This window comes from Paroedura picta, chromosome 14 (assembly GCF_049243985.1).
Source record: "Paroedura picta isolate Pp20150507F chromosome 14, Ppicta_v3.0, whole genome shotgun sequence".
NCBI classification, from domain to species: domain Eukaryota; kingdom Metazoa; phylum Chordata; class Lepidosauria; order Squamata; family Gekkonidae; genus Paroedura; species Paroedura picta.
The window spans coordinates 24,592,638-24,615,806 of NC_135382.1; the positions used below are offsets into that span (position 1 = coordinate 24,592,638).

The window sequence follows — 23,169 nt, forward strand, 5'->3', positions numbered from 1 at the left end:
TGGCCCCATGTCCATTGTCCACAACATAACCAACACATGGATGAATGACAGCAAAGGCTAAATTCAGTCAGGAGAAAACCATCCTGTTTTTTACATTAGAATAGAACAGAATTCTGTTTTTTTTACATTCTACATGAAGGGATTTCCTGGCCCTCTCACTTCCTTCCTGACTTTTTCATTAAGGAAGAACTTTGAAACAAACTGGAAACTGGAAACCTTGTCAATTAGGCAGCAATTTGCTCTGCTATGGGCCACATCTGACCACAAGGCGGAACTTACAGAAGGACTTTGCTTATCAAAAACCACCTTCCTTTTTTCTCCCCTCCCCAATGACCCATGAAATGTCAAGTCCCTCATTTGGACATCATAAGCAGATCTTAAAAGCCAAGCAGTCTTTTAATATTGAAGATACACAGAACATTTAGCATATTATTGTCCTCCATTATTCTGCCAGTATTGGGTTCCCAAAATGTCATGAAATCCATCTTGGTTTCAGTAGCTCGCCTGCAGGTTCTCTCAGTTCAGGTACCACAACTAATCTCTGGTTGTGCACACCAGGTGCAAATGCAGGTTAGTTGCCATACTTGTGCATTTTTCCTCCTCCACATTGACAGAGTATTCAAGAGCAGCTCACTGACAGAGTATCTGCTTTGCATGCAGAAGGCCTCAGATTTGACCCTCCCATCTCCAGTTTAAAAAGGGATTGTGTGAAAGACCACCACTGCAAACAAAGGACAGGATCCACAGCAATGGGTTTAAACTACATGTAGAACCGTACCAGCTAGATATCGGGGGGGGGGGGGGGGGGGAGGTTCACATCACAGTAGTTAAGCCATGAAATTGGCTGCCTAAGGAGGTGGTGAGTGCCCCCTCACTGGCGGTCTTCAAGCCCAACATAGTGCTGCCAGAGCGGAATAGGTCATGATGAAGTTTTTTAAGTTAACGATTTTGATCTCTGACCTGGATGGCCAATCTTGTCAGATTTTGGAATAGTTGGAGCTGGTTAGTATTTGGATGGGACACCACCAAGTCCAGGGTTATTACACAGAGGTAGGCAGTGGCAAACCAACCTCTATTGTTTTCTTATCTTGAAAACCCTGTGGTCATAAGTTAGCTGTGACTTGATACTTTCTACTGTCACTAATGGTTCACCAGGAACATGTCACCCCCTCAGTGCCCTTGAGGTTGTTCTTGCTATTCGGGGTTTCCTCCCTTAAGGCTAGCCCTCACCCAAATGAGGCCTAGACCAGGCAAACCTTTGTCACCCCCCATCTATTTGCATATTGTCTTTTGCATTGTATTTGCATGACTTTGATGTCCAGCCTGGAAGCCTGATTCATCCTTCTCTTGTAAGACAACAAATCTGTATGCTAGAAGAGGTCTAGTTTCCTTGATGAAGAGATGCCTATTTTGAGCTGATTGTCCTATAGAGCAGGGGTAGTCAACCTGTGGTCCTCCAGATGTCCATGGACTACAATTCCCATGAGCCCCTGCCAGCCTTTGCTGGCAGGGGCTCATGGGAATTGTAGTCCATGGACATCTGGAGGACCACAGGTTGACTACCCCTGCTACAGAGAGCATAGAACAGGTGTGCTCTTAAGCCCAGGGCACCCCAAGCCCAGTACACCTAGCAGAGCAGGCAGTCATCTGAGTTGTCTGCTTTGAAACCAAGCCTAATCCTACCACCTTTGGAAGAGCAGCAGTTTCAGAAATCTTGTAGGTTCTGGGAAGCAGACAGCCACTGGGTTGTTGGCAAACAATCTCATAACATTGGATCCACAAATTGTTTGCTGGTCTTTCTGGCCTATACATCCTCTTGGCTTGTCCGCTGCTGCCCTGCTATTTATTATTATCATTAGTATTATACGGTAGAGTTGCCAGACATTGCTTAGCAACTGATGGGAAGGCTGTAGGTAGGGATAAAGGGGGCATGATGCTAGCTGCAATGTCACATCATTTCCAGCATAAAACTGGAAGCGACATAGGTACCTCTAGGAATCGCCACAGAGCATTGGGTAATTCCTAGAGCTACTTTATGTCACTTCCTTTTTGTTTTGACTAGAAGTGACACAATGTCACAGCATGAAAAGGTTTTTTCCCCTTGATGTTGCTGTTCTAAGCAGCAGCAGGCAATGGGAGCAGGGGATCACCTGCCCTGACCAAGGGCTTAGGAGCCTACAGCACTAATGTGCAAAGAAACGTATAGCCCTCCATCCTTCTGTCCACTGGAACATGCAGTTAAAATTCATCTCTTATACTTGGGGGACTGAGAGAAGGAGGAAATGCAGGAAAAAAACCCTCAAAGCCCTTTTGTTAGTCCATTAAAAACCCTTTGCCTGCCATGCCATTCATACCCTGGTTGTTCTAGCACCATGTTTACCTCTCCAGAATACTTTAACTCACAGATTTAATTTTCTTTTCGTAAAGAGTCGTATTTGGTTCCAACACTGATCCACACTTGGCTTTGGGGCCATAGGTTACAACCCTGCCTCAGGGAATGGAATTTCTCTGTAACTGACAGTTTTAGAGATTGAGACAATCCACAGCATGAAACATGGTGTGGGAAAGATGAAATGCCCCTTTGTCCAACCAATGCACTTGCCCCCTACATCAATGGCCACGACAGGATGATTTCATGTTCAAATCTGGCTAAGTCCAAGGCTCCCCACTCACCACTTGATTTCTCAGATCAAAGGATCAGCCCATATTCAGAGAGGAAAACTATGGCACTCAAAGTCTGTTCACTCTGCAAACTTTTAAAAAGAGGGGGAGGGAATCCTAACCAAATTATAGAAAATCTTTGCACTGGTATTCTCAATCAAGGGGGAAACAGCATTAAAATAAAAATTTGGGGGCTGAACTAGCAAGGCGAGAGATTGAAAATAATCTCTGGTTGGGTCCACAAGGGATTTTCCCAGCTCTAATTTTATTCGATTCTACCCTCCCCCCACCCCAAAACAGTCTAATGAGTGGGAGACATTCAGTCATGTGTAGTTTCTCCCCCACACAGTTCTTGTTCAATACTTGCAGAGACGTACAGGAGTGCAAATGAATCACATCAGAAGTATTAACAAGATCTAACGTTATGTGCGTGTAGGAGGCCGTCAAGAATTACAACGGCCGATTTTCCCGAAGCGAGCCAAAACGAAATGATGCACCTGTTTAAACTTCGCCCGTGGACGTGGACCAACATCGGCACAGCAACTTACTGGCATGCGTAATTATACTGCCAGAAATATACATATTAATCGATTTGCCCAAACAATGGGCAAACAGGCTTCAATACACCCCCCTGGGGTAATTCTACCCATAATGAGTAATTAGGGATACAGAACTAGTACAAATACTGTAATTAGAAATCAGTATGCAGCACTGGAAGGGGGTCGATGTGGGATGTAGCTGCCGTTCTTTCTCTGACTCACTGCTGAGCAAAGAAAAGGTCCTTTGGCTCTCGTGTGTGTGAAGCAATCAAAACAATTAGCCAGCGGCTTCAGTTTTAGAGAAGCCCATTGGAAGGATATGAAGAAGAAGAGTTGGTTCTTATATGCCACTTTTCTCTACCCAAAGGAGTCTCAAAGCAGCTTCCAATCGCCTTCCCTTTCCTCTCCCCACAACAGACATCCTGTGAGGCAGGTGAGGCTTATATTACCTTATATTACCTTATATTACCTTATATTTCCTTATATTTCCTTATATTACCTTATATTACCAGATTGCTTAGTCAGAAAAGCTTTTATCCGTGCTGTGGTGAGCCCAAGGTCACCCAGCTGGTTGCATGTGGGGGAGTACAGAATCAAACCCAGCTCACTAGAATAGAAGTCCACACTCCTGACCACTACACCAAACAGTCCAGTTTTTAGAACAGTGCAAGGTTGCTAGAGTTTGGAGTAGGGGGGGGGGGAATGCAGGGACCCTGGTCACCCTAGGTGAGTCATATGAGGTCTGTTTGGGTTTGAGTGGCAGACCAATGATAATTCTAAGCAGTCTTGGATCAGTGGTTAAAGCTGAAGTCATCTGAGAACAGGACTCGGAGGTACACGGCTTTGCCTTGTGTAGGGCGAGACCTTTGGTCTCTCAAGGTCAATGTGGTCTACTCAGACTGGCAGTGGCTCTCCAGGGCATCAGGTCTTTGACTTCACCCATTCCCTCATCCCCTTAACTGGAGGTGATACAGGAAGATTTATCCTAAAACCGTATGCATGCAAAACAGATGTTCTACCATTGAGCCATAGCTTCTTATTTAAGCTGCCTTCTCCTGAGTTAGGCAGCTGGTCTATCAAGATCAGACATGTCTCCTTTGATTGGCAGTGGCTCTCCAAGGTCTTTCACATGAAACCTGGTCTTTTCAACTGGAGAGCCCAGGGCTTGAACTTGGGACCTTCTCCACACAAAGCAGATGGTCCACCACTGAGCCATGACAACATCCCTAGCCATAATGCAAGCACATTCTAGCATCTCATTGCATCCAACTGCTTTTTGAGCTGTGATGTAGCCCAAGAGGCTCAGACTCCATGCTCAGCTGCAACATCTGCTTCTCCTAAACACCAATATTTACCATTTTGATAGCAATAACATTTTGAAGGCAATCATGTATGAGTGTGCCACTGGTCAATCAAATGTTTTCAACCAAGTGTCAGTCATGTGATCAGATGGGGCTGCATTCCCCCAAGAATAAACAAATCCACAGTCTGAGAGTGCTTCTAAATCAGGGCCTAGAGATTCTCCTCTGGGATTTGACGTGCCTTTGCATCACGCTTGTTGATACGCCAACTATGGCCTTTCTTTAACAGATGGGGTTGGGCCGTGGCTATCCCAGTCATTTCCAAAACTTTCAGAAACTTCAACCTGGCGCAAAACACTGCAGCTAGCCTGTTCCCTGCTTCTAGCTGGGATTGTTACATCAAAACTCAAACTTAAGTAACTCTTTGTGAAAAACTAAATCTTGTTTCAATCTTCTTCTGTGCCATTGTTCTGCCATGCTGCTGTAGTGCCATTTTCCCCACCATCTCTGCTTCTTTCTACATTCTGGATAACAAAAGTGAGCCTACCCAATCAGGGACCACTTAGTAAACAGCATGGCATCACATGCTACGTAGTCAATCAGATCTGGTTATATGATGATGTCACTTAGGGCAAGAGAAGTCATTTCAGAGACTGAGACAGAGAGGGAGAGAGGGAGAGAGACAGAGACAGAGAGGATAATTTAATTGAAATGGTCAAAAGGCTGCCTAGAGGTTTACTAACTTATAAATAATGAGTTGTTTCCAGCCGTGCAGAACATCAATTAAAAAGGGTAGTGTGCATATCTTGACAATGCAGATAAAATGGCAGTTTGTTTGGACTCTGCCCTCATTTAATTGAAGTTTAAAGCGATATTTTGATTGCCTGGTGCTATCACTGCTGATACTTCCACCTTATAAAAGGCAGAACAATAATAATCTTTGTGGGACCACCAACTCGGATGCTTTCAAGTGGTTTAGTTGCAGCATTGTTAGCAAACTTTGTGCACACACATTGTCCTCCATGTGATCTGTCCTGCTGCCCGGCAATCCCTTTCCCGTCATTTTTAAGCGAGATAGCAGTTCCATAAATGTTTCATGGGGCCCTTTCATGCACCGCTGTCACCCATCGGCAGTCAGGTCAGCTGGGCTGTAGCCAATTAGGCAGTTCGGCTCTGTGCAGCCATTTTTTCTCTCCCTTTAAGAAAGAGATTTCTTCAATAAGTCGTATTCCGCTAAGCGGATGGTTCTTTTTCAAAGCGTCCATCAGTTGGGGTGTGGAGGGTGGGTGGGAGGGAAGACACACGGATCCTTCCTGGCCTCTGCCTCTCACACGGAGGCCATTAAATCCCCCCAGCCTATGACAATGTCTCCTTCGTTTCTGTTGCTCCTGATCTCTCTAATGAGGATTAGCAAAGAAAAGGCACATCTCTCAACCTACAGAGAAAAGAGAGCCAGCTGCTCTGGGTTAACGCTGAAAATCAAGCCTTAATTGGCACACTTCAAAGCAAAGCAGGAGTGTTTGAAAAACACGGCCTTCTAGATCAAAATAGCCCAGTTTTAATGCCACCCCTACAGCCCGTGCTTCCCGTTTTGGCTGCACGTACACAACTGCCCTCTGTCCCCTTCTCCTTCTGTGAGGTTTCAAAAGTTGACCACAGGCAAAATCCATTAGACTCTTTCCCCCCCCCCCCCCTGCTCTAAATGGAGCATTTGCAGGAGCCCATTCTGCCAGCCTGAAATCCAGATCATTAAAACAAACCAAGAAAAAAATGGGAGCATTTACATATCCCCCCTCCCTCGGGCTAGGACAACTATTTGCTACTTCATTCTTTGCTGCAGTGCTAAATTAATTACGAGCGGGGTGGGGGGGGGGTGGAGGGTGCACAGAAATACTTGGTTCACAAAATGCTTGCAAGGTTTTGATAATGTGCCAGGCTCTTGTGTGCAACTTATGCTTATTTGGTTGGGAAGAAAGGTCCGTTTCCACAAGATGGTGCTCACAGGGACCCAGTAACCAACCAACCTGTCAATCAGCAAATTATATCAAACAGCGTAGGTGAGATATGCATTTCAAACAATGCAGAAGTTTATGAGGTCTGAAGCCCTCAACTGGAGGTAGGCTCTGCAGCCAGATACCTTCCTGCCTTTTCAGAAGATAGATGATGGTATTTCATGCCGGAAGTGAAAACAAGCAATCCCCTATGTGGTTTAATGCTCCAATGAACTAGATGCAACCCATTCCTAGCTTTCTAAAAAAGGACCCAGGCATTGGCAGAATAAACCAGCAGGGAAATAATCAAGTCATGTGCAAAAAAACTCAAGGGCCCAGAAGGCATTAAACTTTCCCCTGGGTAGCCTTTGCTGCAAAAGAGGGATGCAGAAATTGCTCTCCCTCCAGGAGAAGCCATGCCTTGAATCATGAAGCTGTACATGCTGAAGGCTGACAAGGGATGCCCGGAAAAGACAAAAATCATGAAAGTTGATGTTTTGAAATGGTCTTGCCACCTGTCTTGCATGCCAGGGTTGCAGTTCGAAGATTGTTCTCAGGAACTGGAGGAAATCAGGAAGTGCAGAAGCCTACTTCAATGAATGCACAAAGGAAACTGGGCTTTGCAACTTTTGGAAACTGAATTTTCAAACCTTGGAATGCAGCTTCTGTGGATCTCAGATTCCACAGTTTAAATTTTGACACCCACCTTCAGAACTCTTGAGTGGCTAAACAGCTACCAAATTTACTACACTGGATTTAAATCCTGCTGTCACATATCAGCTTCTACTGCACATATGGACAGTGGACTTGGGGCATTTGGTGGTCATGTTCACGTTTGTGCCATGAAACTCACTGGCTGACCTGGGGCTTCCTCTACTTCAAATGGCTGCTATGAAGATAGAAGGGAAAGAGGAAGGCATTTAGGACTTCTTGGGAGGAAGAGCCCAATAAACATAGAACAGTAGATTTCCATTCTAGTACAAATTTAGAGAAATCACAGTATGCCACCCTAGAGTTTCCTTCCTGGCTTTTGTGCATCCTAATTTGAAGTGCTCCTAACCTGGGTAGTGCAGACAAGCCCAATATCATCAGATCTCTAAACAGGCTCAGCACTTGATACTACTTGGATGGGAGACCACCACAAAAGTCCAGAGACACTCTGTTTTGAAAACCCTACAGGGTTGCCATATATAACCTGTGACTTGGTGGCAGTTTACACCACTAGTCTGAATCAAAATCACACAAAGCTGAAAGATACCACAAAGGGCTGTCCAGTCCAGTACCCCACTTCCTTAGGGCCTTAAAAAACCACACACTCCTGACAGGTGCTCATCCAATCTACCTCTAAAAACTTCCAACGAAGGAGACTCCACCACCCTCCAGGGCAACATATTCCATCTATAAAAAGCCGTTGCCATCAGAAAGGGAAATGTGCTGTTGGGCATGGATTTAGAAGCAGAAGTACTGGGAATGAAAATGAGTAGATGGAACCAAGGGATTTGATCTAGTAAACCAAGTTATATTCATGGAAAAGGGCTAGGACCTTCTGCACCCTCTTGAAAAGGAGTATTTTGGGATGCTCCAGAATTGTGTTGGATATAAAGTAGGAACAGGGAATAATTCTCTCTTCTGCTGCTGGAAGAAGACTCTACTTCAGTAAGACCACTTTGGGACCAAGTATTTTCTCTAAGTGGTCCTGGCTGGTTGAGAATCTTGTCCATAGGTATGCTCCCCTGCTCAGGTGTATGGGTCTCATCTCTTCCACATAGGATGCTTTTCCAGCCAGCATGCCTATATGTGAAGCCCTTACCAATAAAGGAAGATTTCAAAGTAAATCTGCCATTAGGGGGAAGGAAGTACATTTGATCTCCAATCTAATGAAAAATTAGTGTACTTAAATTCTAATGAAGCAATTTTCTGAACATCCTTCTATAAAATTAGATAAGTAATTAGTCACTGGTGTCCATTGGGTTATTTTTAAACTCAAATTAGCTAGAACATGATTTTCTTTTTGGATGATCAAGTAGAGGAAGGGGTAAGTATGCAAGATGCTGATGGGACCCGGGGTATGATCAAGAAAGCAGTGCAGAGAAGCCCATGGGTAGCGATATTCATTTGGAATGCTATAAAAATTTTATTAGCAGCACACTCTTTCAATTCCCATGTCTCAACTGCAAGCCGCTAGAGAAGAGGCCTCCAGACTTTCCCAAACCATGCATCCCCCAAAACAATCTGGGATTCTCTGCTTTTCTCTACAGCCTTTACAACTGGAAACAAGAAGCTGGAAACCAAGGAGTCAAACCTACTAAGAGAGTACTTGGGGATGTCAACAGTCAAGACATGAATCCACTAAACATGGTTTGCTGCATAAGTTAATGATTTGCCCATATGAACAAACCACAGATCAACATGCCACAAGCCTCACACCGCCTCAAACAGAATATTTTTCAAGGATGTCATTTCCTACATGCTCAGCTGCCAATCACGAAGCATCCTCAGGTACTCAGAGAAGCCAAGTGATGGATTATCCTATATGTACCAGCCCTCCAGGTCTGCTTGGCCATATTTGGGGTCAGAATGGAATTTAGGGAATTTTTAAAGGCCTTGCCTGCAGTAATGTCAAGCGCTGTCTTAATTGATTTGAATGCTCCCGTTGCAATGTAGGTTCACCATTGTAAGAAATAAACTTGTTGAGCCTTTTTTAAAAGTTCTCTTTTTCTTATTTTGTAATAATATTACAAATACATTTGCAATGTTGTTTTGGCTCCAGTGGTTTAAATATCGAGATGTGAAAGGCAAATAATGTATAAAGGTAAAGATATCCCCTGTGCAAGCACCAGGTCATGTCTGACCCTTGGGGTGACGATCTCCAGCGTTTTCATGGCAGACTCAATATGGGGTGGTTTGCCATTCCCTTCCCCAGTCATTACCATTTATCCCCCAGCAAGCTGGGTACTCATTTTACCGACCTCAGAAGGATGGAAGGCTGAGTCAACCTTGAGCTGGGTGTTGGGTTTGAACTCCCAGCCTCATGGGCAGAGCTTCAAACAGCATGTCTGCTGCCTTACCACTCTGCGCCACAAGAGGCTCATAAAATAATGTATACATTCATGTAAAATAACATACATATAAAAATGTTTTTTGTTGGCCTGCAGTAGCAGGGTTTGAGTCTGGTAGAACCATTAAAAACCAACTCAGTTTTGATGGTACAGACATTTGAGAGTCAAAGTAACTAGCCTAGATGTTTTCTGCTATAATAGAAGACTTGGCAACCCTTCCGTTGTACAATGAAAGATAACAGTGCTTCTGTACAACTAAGCAACAATCAAAAAGATCGACCAGTAGCAGGTTAAATATTGCAATGAAATTAGAAGTAATCTTTCTTTCTTAAAAACATCAGCTTTAAAAAACTATTAAATGCTGTAATCAACAGCAAAACAAGCCAGAAATCCAAATAAAACAATACCTGGGTAGAATTCCTCTCTCCACACACTATATAGTTTTCTGAAGGCCAGCGGAAGAGACATACCTCCTAGCACAAGAAATACCATAATTTGAGGTCCACTGGAAAAAACGAAAGCCTTGTTCCATGAGCTTGCCAATCTTACTTCTATGAATTACAGCAAGCAGTATAAAGCAGCAGTGACTATTCGTTAGGGTTACCAACCTGGCTGGGAAATTCCTGGAGAATTTGGGGTAAAGCTGGGGAGAGAGACAATTGGGATAGGGAGAAATCTCAGCAAGGTATAGCTTTATAGAATCCACCCTCCAAAGCATCCCTTCTTCTCCCAGTAGAGCTGATCTCTGTTTTCTAGTGTTCAGCTGTAACTCTGAGAGATTTTTGGGCCCAACCTTGAGGTTGGCAACCCTCTGTACTTTTTTAATGCTGTAAAGCCCCAGATACTATTTTATAGTAGGAAGGTATTCTAGAAACATTTTTGAAAAAATACACTCTATGTCCCCCCCCCTCTTCCCAGCCACTGAGCAGAGACTCCCCCCCCCCCCTTTCCTCTAAACACTTTTTCCTGTAACCCTTTCAGCATGGGACCATGGGAATTGGCAGAAATACACTGATACAGAAGCAAAGTCAGCCTCAAAAACAGCCTGTCTCCTCTTTGTAGCTTCTACAAAAGCAAAAGATCTGAAGATCCTTGTTTGTAGTCAACCTTTCTCCTCTCTTTAAAGTGAAGAAAAACACACCCCAATCCCATTTAAGCATGCTGCTTTCCTTGTCCCCTTTTTAAAGTGGACTCTTGCAATGCCATCCAAGGCCCTGTCACACCGTTCCCAACTAGTTGTTTTCAGTGGACTTAGAAAGGCAGAACTCTGTTTGGGATCGTGCCACTGATGTGTTATAATAACATGCTCGATTCGGCCTCCGCTCTGAAATAAACCAACTACGCCTCCAGCAGAGAAGGGACCATCCACTTACAAGTGGTAATAAAGACAGACATATTCTTTCTTAATTTCCGGCTTGATGAGAACAGTGAGCATATTTCCAGAGGGGCCCTAGCCGGCACCAAAAGTGTGCGATCAAGAAGGCTGAAATTATTCCCTGCTTCCTCTGCGTTTGCCATAGAAACAGATTTCATTTGTTCCCCCCCCCCCCCAATATATGAGGTGTTTTAGAACTGCAAATAATATAATATTCTAGTCTGGTGCAGAGGTCAGCTGTTAGCAGAAAACCCTATGCAGAGTTCCTCCAGCCCAGACTAATGAAGTCAGCCTGGAATAACTCTGTGCAGGGCTGTGCAGCATATTATGTTCTTGTCACTCACACCAAGCGATACCAGAGTTTTGTGTCAGCGGCCTCTGAACTTACCTGCACACAGGGATACAGTTCTAGAATTCAATCAGTTGCTGTATTCCTTACATCCTTTATTTCCTTTTAACCAGGAAAAAAATCCAGTTTTGGAAATGAAGTATGTTGAGTTTGCCTCAGCCTGCTATTCATCATCAGGTAAGTAATAAATTAACCCCTCCCCCCCAGGGTTGCCAAATCAGTTTTAAAATGTCACAGGGTCTGCTTTCCAAACCAGGTGTAAAGATCTCTGTCACCTGGCGATCCACTATGATCTCAGATGATCTCCAGCCACCACCTGGTGGTTGGCAACCATAGCTCTCATAACATGGAAGAGGGAATTTTAAATTGACACAGTCATTTTAATGTGTGTCTGGAGTGCATTTTCAGGATTCTCTGAAGGTGGCCTTATTTCTCTGTCACAGCACTTGGCTCTCATGTTTTATGGAATGTCATATTTTATTTTTTATTATTATTTGTATGAGCTACCTTTGGCAGTGCATGACAGAAAAGCAGCCCAGAAAGTCTACGAAGAAATAAACACTGTGAGAAGAGGTTCCCGTGTGAGTCTCCCGTAGCAGGTGGGAGTCTTGCATCTTGACTCTGCTGGTAATGAATGATTGTCATTCTTAAAATAACTAATTCATACTAAATGCCAGAACAGACAACAGCAGGTGGAGATTTAATAGACAACCTGGTTCATCATACTTTAATCAGGATTACAACGAAATCTAATTGCTTCCTCACTCTGTAAAAAAAAAAAAAAAGCCCTAAAGCTCATATTGTTTAGTAAGTAACTATATTCAATATATTTGATTTGTAACTCAAAACTATTGGCTGTTTGCTCAAATGTTCTGCAGGCCAGTTTTAGTAGCCTATCGAAGCGATGCATGAGACCATGGGATTGTTTACATTATTAAACAGTGCTGCTCTGGAGATTATAGCTAGAAGTTTTACTATCATGAAAACTGGACTGTTGAGGCGCAGCAAGTCAGTAATTTACAGTAATGCTGTATAAATCAAGATATATGGATATATATCTACAGCTGAATGGTTGATACACTTCATTTTAGTCTTTTACTCCCCTTTGCTGTTTGTTCTCAACAAATGCAATCCTAAAGGGAGCCACATACCTGTAAACCCACTTACTTCAATGGACCAAAGAAGGGCATCAACTCTGTCTAGGAGTGCACTACAGACTGACTTGCACGCCGCAATGCTTCCCCATTATAAAATCCATAATGGAACATCCACATGGGTTTTTCTCCTAAGCTTTCCCTTATTCATCCCTTTGTGCCCACCATCTCCCACCCACACTGGCCAAGGTTTTTTTGCTGACCTTTAAAAAAGAAACCAGCAGTTGATATTTTAGCCCTGATATGCAGAGCCAGGAAGAGCCTCTTGTGGCGCAGAGTGGTAAGGCAGCAGACATGCAGTCTGAAGCTCTGTCCATGAGGCTGGGAGTTCAATCCCAGCAGCCGGCTCAAGGTTGACTCAGCCTTCCATCCTTCCGAGGTTGGTAAAATGAGTATCCAGCTTGCTGGGGGGTAAAACTGTAATGACTGGGGAAGGGAATGGCAAAACCACCCCGTATTGAGTCTGCCATGAAAACGCTGGAGATTGTCACCCCAAGGGTCAGACATGATCCACTGCTTGCACAGGGAATACCTTTACCTTTACCTTTATGCAGAGCCAGATAATGGCAACCCCCCCACCTGTCTCTTACCTTGAAAAACCCCATAAGGGGTCACCATAAGTCAGCTACAACTTGATGGCAATTTCCACCACCACCAGGTGCTATTCTGCTTTATATACCATTATTACAGTAATAGTATAAGGGCTGGATGAAGGTACTTACTAGTATAGTTTTATGGTTTTATGACTGTTTTACTGGTGCTTTATTGTTAGTTGATGATTTCATGCAGCGAACTGCCCCAAGCCCATCTGTGGGAAGGGGTCATATACAAACTTAACAAATAAATAATATAGTAAAGAGGGTTTTTTTTAAGCCAGCAAAAGCCTTCGAGTGGCATGGTAAAGGGGAAGGCTGGTAGGAGAGGAAGAGGGCAATAAAAGGGCAGCAACAGGGCATCAGCCCATTTTGTTTGTGGAATCAAGAGAGGGCAGATACTTTTTTTATGCTGCCTGGAATTCATTTATATCTTTTGCCAGCCAATTAGGGATGCTAGCCTTCAGCTGGGGCCTGGAAATCTCCTAGAATTTCAGCTCATTTCCAGGCTACATAAATTATTTTGCTTGGAGATCATGACCGCTTTGGAGGATTGTCTCTATGGCATTGTACCCCACTGAGGTCCTGTCCTACCCAGGCTCCATGGCCAAATCTCTAGGATTTTCCCAACCTGGAGCTGGCAAATCTATCCACCAACAGTGGCTCAGATCTTATGTAGAGCAGCAATTTGATAAATAATTCAGGTCTGGGCAGCATAGCTATAAAATGTCATCTTGTTAAAACCGTAATAACAAAATCTCTCATGGCAACTGTAAACATTTTATTATTATTATTATATTATTATTAATTTTATTTTGGCTTTTTAAATTAGCCTTGAGGGTTTCCCTCCTTGTTTTGTTAATATATGGCTGTGTGTTTTTGTGTCATGAAACACACTTTTTTTTTTTTTTAATATGGCCTCGGCCTTCCAGTCCCCATGGCCGCAAATCTGTTTTGACTGTGAAGGAAAGATGGCAGCACAGTGGGCTGGGGAAAGCATGGAGCAAAACAGAAGGCAAGCCAGAAAGTGGGTGAAATGAGAAGGATGCTGTGCGAATGCTTGGCTCCTAAATCCACATGGAAAGAGCTTTAGAAAAATAAGTACTGGGGATAGTCAAACTGCGGCCCTCCAGATGTCCATGGACTACAATTCACATGAGCCCCTGCCAGGGTCTCATGGGAATTGTAGACCATGGACATCTGGAGGGCCGCAGTTTGACTACCATAGTGTATGTCGCATGTGTACATCCCCTGCTTTAATCTAGTGTGGTTCACTTGGAAAGAAAAAGCTAGAAACAAACAAGCAAAAAGTCGGGGAGTGGCACAACCAATGCCTTCCAAACAGGGGGTACATTCAGCCGTGTAACTTGAACGCTAATACTACAGCATAGTGTGCTGCCTCCTGTTCTGAATGAGAATTCCGTTCATTTATTGGGGCAGAGGTAAAATAGTCATTTAAAATGCAGGGGAGATGAATGGTGAACACTGCCAATCTTGTGAGTGAGATCTTATCCTGAGAGGGGGCGGACTGCTGGTTACAGAAATAAAAGGACAACGCTGCATTCATTGGCAGCAAGCCAGCCCTCTGCAAAACAGCAAAAGAGTTGTGGGAAATAGATGGCTTGTGCAGGAACAGAGTACGAAAAAACAGGTTTTGTTCCATTTTTCCTAACTGACCACAGTAGGAGCTAAAGTGGACACAGATTCAGATCTAGAGCTCAAAGTCCCCTTTTCCTCGCTGCAATCAGAGCCCTTTGGAGTGGTAAAAAATTGCCACTTTTCTTGCCTGTGGAGTAGTGCTGCTTTCGCTAAGGGTTTGAACAATGGGCAGTTAAAAACTGAGCAAGTTAGATAAGAGGCAGCCTGGACTTGCTGCTGCTAGAAGCCCCTTGGAAACTTTCTTCCATTGTATGTAATGCCTGTCCTGGATAGCCCAGGCTAGCCCAATCTCGTCAGATTTTGGAAGCTAAGCAGGGTCAATCCTGGTCAGTATTTGGCTGGACAATACCAAGCAAGTCCAGGGTCGCAACACAGGCAATAGGACACAGTCTCTGTTAGTCTCTTGCATGGAACACCCTGAAGAGTCAATTAATTAATCAACCCTGAAGAGTCACCATAAATTGAAAGCAACTTGTCAGCCAAAAAAAAAAAAGGGGGGGGGGAGAAAATGGGTGACACCACCTGGGAATTGTGTGTGATGTAGCTTACCTACCTGCAGCGGTCTCAGCTGACAAAATTTGCATAGCGGAACACCAGAACTAGGTCAACTTCACTGCTGATCAATATGGAAGGACAGAAATAGTGACTACAGACAAAGGAAGCTGTAGCTGGGGGAGAAGAAATCCAGAGGAATAAGGGCTCTTTAAATTAATTTAAATTCTATTCTGCTTTTCTACCTTGTACTCAAATTGACTTCCATTATAGAGGAAACCAATAAAAAACAAAATTATTCCATGGCGTTGATAAAGCTGTTCTGACCGAGCAGTAATATCAGGGCTCTCTCAGCCTCCTCTACCTCACAGGGTGTCTGTTGTGGGGAGAGGAAAGGGAAGGTGACTGGAAGTCACTTTGAGACTCCTTCAGGTAGAGAAAAGTGGCATAGAAGAGCCAACTTTTCTTCTTCTTCTCTATGGGACTGAGGTTGCCTAGTGTGGGTTGGGAAAGTCCTGGAGGTTTGGGGGTGGGGAAGGGAGGGTATGAAGCCATAGAATCCATCCTCCTAAGCAGCCGTTTTCTTCAAGGGGACTGATCTCTGTAGTCTTATATGGTACAATTATGGGAAATTTCCAGCCCCTACCTGGAGATTGGCAAACCTAAGAGATTGGCAAACAGTCCCTGGGAAAGGGAATATGTAACGCATTTTCAATAGTCCCTCTGAAGCTGCCATTAGCTCCCCAGACAGAAAACGGACAGACCAAGTGCTTCCTTTTTCTTCCCACAGAGGTAACCGCTGCTTAAGAGGGGATGTTTCAATCCTGGATGGAAGGAAAGCATTAAACCCTCCCTTTCCCAAGGGACTTGTCCTTCAAAACAGCAGGGGTGGGGGGGAATGCTAATTAGCTTCTTAAAAAGCAGGAAGGATGCTAATTATGGATCTCCCACATGTTGCTCAGCCTAAAACTAGCAGGCCACACTTTCCCTAGCATAGAGATAACAATACTCGGGAAAAGATTCAGCGGATTTTTTTTCTTTTTTTTTGCTTTTTATATCACCGTGACAAAAATAAAAAATTGCTCAGCCACATCTTAGGGTGACACCATCCGTCTCACCATTCACATTTTCCCAGTCGAAAGAGAGCAATTTCACACCTCTGTGATGTACTTCTCCCGATCTGACAAAAGGATCTCAGCAGGCACCAGCACCCCAGCTCCCTAATATTATGACAACTCACGTTTTCGCAGCAGATGTTATAATCGTGGTTCGCAAGCCACTCAAAGTGGAGGGAATATTAACGGGGGGGGGGGGGGATGTTCCCTTTTCCTTTTCTGCTTTGTTGTGTGAAATGTTCATTATCCAAACTGTCTGGCTGGTTGTACCTACCTGTCATGGAACTCTAAATAGACAAATGTGAGTGCAAATCTTAAATGACTCCCCCTCTCCCCAAAAAATGAAAGGGCCATGGTGGGCAGGAGCGGTCTCAGTGATTCTGAAGCTCAGAGGGGGGGACATCTTGAGAACTGGGCTCCAAAATAAGGCATCATGAGGGATCAGCCATAAGGCAGCCAGAGATGCCCTACTGCAGGGGTAGTCAACCTGTGGTCCTCCAGATGTGCATGGACTACAATTCCCATGAGCCTCTGCCAGTTTTTGCTGGCAGGGGCTCATGGGAATTGTAGTCCATGCACATCTGGGGGACCACAGGTTAACAACCCCTGCCCTACTGGGTTGCCAATCTCCGTGTGGGACCTGGAGATCCCTCGGAATTACAACTGTTCTCCAGACTGCAGAGATTAATTCCCCTGGAGAAAATGGCCGGTTTGGGGGATCGATGCTGTGGCATTATGCCCCTCTGAGTTTCCTCCCTTCTCCCAAACCCCAACATTCCCGAGTTCCACTCCCAAATCTCCGGACACTTCCCACCCCAGAGTTGGCAATCCTAGTGCCACAACCTCCCCACATGTAGCACAGTGCCCTCATGCAGCTCAGTGACGCCACAGCTGTGGCTGGAGCAGCTGGTTGTGGGGCAATGAGTACTCCTATCATGGGCCACCACACCTTAGGGCAGGCTGGTCATCCAGAGCTTTGTGCAACCCTGGGGTTTCTTGATAGCCCTGGAAGGGTTTCCTGAATGAGTGGGAGGTAATTAATGTTTAATACATTTTTAACTTTTTAAAACATCCATTGGATGAATGCAGGGGTAGTCAAACTGCGGCCCTCCAGATGTCCATGGACTACAATTCCCAGGAGCCCCTGCCAGCGTTCGCTGGCAGGGGCTCCTGGGAATTGTAGTCCATGGACATCTGGAGGGCCGCAGTTTGACTACCCCTGGGTGAATGTTTCATTTTACTCAGCATTGTCCAATTGCTGCACACAGAGGCTATTAAGAAATGCCTCAGTGCGAAGTACCGGCTTGGACCGCTCTCATTTTCACTTTGATTTCGAGATCCACGTGTCGGGCAAGCACAACAGGCAAAAGCTTTTAGTAGCTGGCTGTATTTTAACCGCTTGACCTTTTACTTGTTAACGCAACCACAGTTTGTTAACTTTGTATTATTTTTTACAGGTCATTGGTTATAACTGCAGTGAAAGGACAAAGTAGCATAGCGTGTCAATGATTCCATCAGGCTAGGACCACCATTTTTTTTAAGCAGAGAAGAATGAATCATAAGGCTTAGCACACTACAAATAAGGATGGAAACAAACCGAATGACAAACAAAACCTTGTCAAGACGTTTGTCTGGTTCTTGATCCGTGAAGTGATGTGTGTAAACTGGGAAACTGCCACGGACTTCCACAAATTTTGATGCCATTTGTGGAGAGCAGAAAGCAAGGGGTTAAATGGTGCTCCCCCAATTTAGCAGGAGGGGGGAGTATACCTGAGCCTATTGCCAACAAGCAAGAAAACAAATGTAGTTGGGAGACATTTGGCTGAGGGAAATATACAACTCTCCAATTATGTAACCATAAATCACTTCCACAGCTGTGATTTATTTTTAAATGTGAGGAGAGAAGGAAAAGTTTCCTGCTTGCATATTACTAGTGTTTATGTAACAATTCTTTTTATCATCTGGACCTCTGTGAGTTCTTCGTTATGCCATCTGGTAGCAAGTTCCGAAACTGCTAAATGGCTCCCTTCCAGCTGCTAGTTCCATGTAGGGTCATGTCTTGGGAATAGTGGACAACCCGCATTGCATTTCTTTTCAGTTCCACCAAGGTTTCGTAAACTTATTCAGACAGTGTACCCATGTTGTGCGGTTTTATGTGCAGTTTCAATGGAATTTATATGGGTAGCATGTATCATTTACACATATAATGTATTTAACAACAACAACATCATGAGTTTTCTAACCTACCTGTCTTCTGAAGTTCAGGACAGATAACATCAAGGAATAAAATACAGCCATAAAGAAGATTAAAAATTCAGATTAAACTAGTTAAAGTGGCTAAAATTCTGCACTTTTTACACACATCTGGCTAACTCAGTTTAAGACTGGGGGGGGTCCCATTCTTAAGATGGATGGGTCTTAAGCACCCTGTGGCAGCTTCCGGCGTTCGGAGGACTTGCAAAATGGGACTCTTCTACCAGGTCTACAGTTGAGGCCTGGACATAGAAGATCAGATATGCCCCCTTGAAGAGACCACCACTGGGCTAGATCATCGCTGCTGGCAGGGGCTCATGGGAATTGTAGTCCGTGGACATCTAGAGAGCCATAGTTCGGCCACTTCTTCTAAGTTATACTGTTGACAAGTCTACTCTGACCCTGTCAAATCAGATATGAGCTAGATGTGGAGGCCAGCTAAAAACTGATTCTCATGTATGCAGGCAGGGCCACAATTTAGCTTGGACCTACAGCTAAGGTTGCCAATTCTTGGTTCAGAATTACCTGCAGACTTGAGGGTAGAGCCTAAGAGGGGTTTAGGGAGTGGAGGAACCTCAGTAGGGTAGAATGCCATGCAGTCCACATCCCAAAATAGCCATTTTCTCCAGAAGAAGTGATTTTTTAAAAAAGTAAATAATAAGCCATTTTATATAGTCAGTTGTAATTCTGGGAGAAATCCAGCACTCACCTGGAAGCTGGCAACCCTAACTAAAGATCCTCCCCCCCCCCCCCCAGCATCATTTTCCCAACCAGAAATGGCTCTAGGGATCTGCTGTGTGCTCCGTTCAGAAAACACAAGTGCACTGATTGGCTACATGTGCATTGAGGGCACCAGAACACCTTGCAAATGCCTGTGCTAATATCCCCGGCCTCAAGGGCAGCCCCTCATTTAAAACAATGATGAGTCTTCCAGCACTTGGAAGACTTAACAGCAGCCTTTTTGGATTAGAGTTCGTTTCATCAGCTGCATGAAATACATCCCCAGCGGGCAGCGTTTGTGTGTGTGGTCATGCATGCACACGCACACATACCTATGGAGAGAGGCACAGAGAGAAATGTCAACAGCCATGAAATGCAAGGAGATGGCAGGCTGTGACATTTCCACAAATATATATGTGATAAGCAGAATGACCTTTCACAGCAGCAGTTAAATGGCAAGAGCACAGCACTGCCTAGTTTGACTAAGCTGATTTAGCACCCATAGAGCATCAGAAGTGTGCAGAGGGAGACATCTGGCTCCATAAGAAGGTGGGTGGTAGGAGGCAGTGACTTGCGTTATGCATTGCCAAGCTACTGGACAGAAGTCAAGGGGAATCAACTCCCCAAGGAGATCAGGGCCCTGGGGGAGCCGACTAAGTTCCGCAGGGCCAGCAAGTTGGGGCTCTTCCACCAGGCTTAAGCATAACAATTCAGGCCAGCCAGGAAATTCTTCAAATCAACTAATTGGGCCTCCCTTCCTCTCCCCCACAAATCTCCCACCACCTCCTTATCTTTCTAACTTGATAGGCCAGAAATTTTTCCGCCACAGGTGCCGAAAATATGCATTTCATTTACAATCTTTAAAATTTTTACATTGTTCTCTTGTGTTATTTTATTTTTATTACCTAATTTATAATGTAATGTGATTTTGAATCTGCTGTTAACCACCTGAGATGAAGAGTCCAAGAGAGGCGGAATACAAATTAAATTATAAATAAAATAAATAAATATGAAGGAAAGTGCTGTGCTTACACGTGCAGGAAGGCTGACTGCAGGGCACAGACGTCAGAGGCACTCCAAGCAGACAGGTAGCAGCGGACTATAGTGCCAGTAGGCACTCCCAGTAAACAGGCAGAAGGGCAGAGGATGCAGAGCTAGCACTGGGGAGTCCCAGGAAAAAACTCCAACTTTGGCCTTAGGATGGTAGACCTCCCTGCCTCTTGCTCATTATGCTTGCAAGAAATAATGATATGGACAAAACTTCTAGTAGATAAAGTTTTGCCATCTTCTTAAGTCACAGTATCTCATGTTATATGTTTTAATTGTTTCACTCTACTGTTTTAATTATAAACTGTCTGGCGTAAGCTAAAGTGGCAATACAGAAATATCCTGTATAAATAAATAAATATATAAATAATACAACATATATTTTTAAAATCATAGAAACCCACCTTAAGGCCAGCTTTAAAAGGTAAAAACAAACAAACATATGCGTCAACTTACCATTTTTGTCAGCTCGTCTGAAGATCTAAAATGAAAGAAAGACACATATTTACTATGGCTTTCATAGTTTGTCTGTTATAGTGCAGAGTTCTGAGCAGGAATAACTCTAACACTTTGAAAATATGTCAAACTATTACAAACTGGAAACATACATCTGAAAATGGCATGACTAGCTTTCAATAAATCAAAACGAGCTTGAATCCTCCCTAGCAGCTGAGATGACTCAGCTATTGTATTTTGGTCCTGTTATTCAAAGATAGAACTCACTGGAAAAAAACAATAATGCTAGGAATAGTTGAAGGCAGCCAGAAAAGAGGGAAACCCAGCATGAGATGCACTGATTCCACCAAGAATAGCTACAACATCAGTTTGCAAGACCAGAGCAAGGCTATTAAAGCTAGGATGTTCTGGAAGTTCTTAATTCATAGGCCCACCATTAGTCAAAAGTGTCTTGAATATTACCCACAAATATTAGTTGCCTAGACTAGCTGAAAATGGGTCCCTGAAGTTGCTGAGAATAAGAAATTCCAGAATAGCTGCATTACAGGGCAATACTCAGCAGAGCTACTCCCTTTTAGTCTACTGAAGTCAATAGTTTTAGATGAGTGTAACTATGCTGAGAAACACACTGTTAGTACACTTCAGCCTAAATAACAAATTGCCACACTTTAAAGATCAACAAATTCATGGCAGCATAAGTTTTCATCATCATTCGTGAGATACAGTGGATGCTGGCTCATGAAAACTGCCACCATAATAAAATGCTCAGTCTTTAAGAAGAAGAGCTGGTTTTTAGATCCCACTTTTATCTACTTGAAGAAGCCTCAAACCATCTTACAATCACCTTGCCCTTCCTTTTCCCACCTTATGAGGCAGGTGAGGCTGAGAGAGTTCTGAGAGAACTGTGACTGGCCCATGGTCTCCCAGCAGGCTTCATCCATTGCACGAGCCCTCACCAAGTGATGTAGCTGGAATACCATGATAAATAGGCCACCGAGACCTAGATAACTAGCAGGCATTTTACCATATTCAAAGATCACTTTCAGCTGGTGAATGTGAACTTTGTGAGCTTGTCAGCCTGACAGAACATGTAGAGTAGTAGTCAGTATTTGTTCTGTATTACTGGGGCAACTACTAAAAAAGCTCAGGAGGAACAAAACAGAAGTTTGTGTGGACAGAAGGAAGGTGATTTGCTCAGGCTCAATCCAAACAGCCATCTTGGTGCCTGTCCTCAGATAATTTGTGGTGAACAAGGGGGAACTCAGTTCAGAAAAAAACATACTAAAGGCTGGACTTGGCCAAGTCCAGTATTACAAGGGTCCCTAACCTTGTTCAGCCTATGGTAAGTACTGAAATTATAAGAAAGGGTGAATACTAACACAACACGGCTGCCAAGGGAGGCATGATCATTCACAAAATGCCAGCTGTGGGGATTAGGGTCAACCACAAAATGTTGGAAAGTTCCAAGCCAGTGATGGGCTCTTCAGGGAATGGAGGAAAGCCCAGACTAGCTCTTTGCTGCAGAGAAGGAAATAGGTGTCAGGAAACATATCACTGAATGGGCAGCATGTTGAGGATCACTAAACTAACAATTTGGTACTGGTGGAGTATTGAGCTCTTGACCTCTATCCATGCTGAAAAAGCAAGCCGGAGGGTGTGCTCCTGCCGGTGCCAGGAACTCTACCCTCCCAGTCACTTCAATGGCAGAGGAATTTGTAGATGGCTCTCTACCCTCAAAAGACTCCAAAAGTACAGAAGGAATTAGATCAGACAAACTGCAACATTTCCCCCACCCCTTGGCATCCTTTCAGCAGTGAAGAGGGAGGCCCCAATGGCTCCAGACAACACCAGCATGTATTCCCCCGAAGAGAGAAAACATCTTGGAGGAAAGCCATCTGGCAGTTTATAAATTTAATGAATAAATTAAAATTCAGCAGGAAAATTGCATCACAAATTTAAGACACTGCCCTCTCCATGCATGTCTTGACCCTTGAATCACAGCCCTGACAGCAGCTTTAAAAATTTAGGTCAACAAATCACAGGATTACTTGTGATGCATACCATCCCACCTGGCATTTCCTCGCACAAGTTAGTCCCTTGATAAAGCAGCACTAACTCCACAGTGTCTATTGTCATCAGAACAGATCTGGGGAGGCACTACTTTCAATTTCTTTGAGAGTTTCAGGCATCCTAGCTTGAAAACTGAACCAGCTCGTTTGTTCCCCTGCTGATCTTGACTTTGGGCTACAGAAATGCTTCTGCATTACTGGAGTTGGGGTGGTGGGGGGAGGGAATAAGGGAGAAACAATCATCTAGGGAGAAATCAGAATGAAACAAATATATCTTAATTGTAGCAGAGGTGTTATGGTATATACATCCCCCCCCTCGTTTGCTGGAAAACAGTC

The 23,169-nt window shown here is 44.1% G+C and overlaps 1 protein-coding gene across 2 annotated transcripts in view; it reads right to left on the reverse strand.

Moving 5' to 3' along the window:
* The window catches only part of NECAB2 (N-terminal EF-hand calcium binding protein 2), a 136,165-nt gene that overhangs the window by 96,709 nt on the left and 16,287 nt on the right, over positions 1-23,169 (reverse strand). The window contains exons 1-2 of one of the 2 annotated variants that reach the window (XM_077309905.1): positions 22,826-22,915; positions 20,765-20,789 (exon numbers count right to left, since the gene is read on the reverse strand). In XM_077309905.1, the coding sequence (XP_077166020.1) occupies positions 20,765-20,789; positions 22,826-22,900 (100 nt within the window). In that variant the 5' untranslated portion in view covers positions 22,901-22,915. Of the gene's footprint in view, positions 1-20,764; positions 20,790-22,825; positions 22,916-23,169 lie in introns of those variants that run through there. The other variant, XM_077309904.1, reaches the window with a different exon arrangement.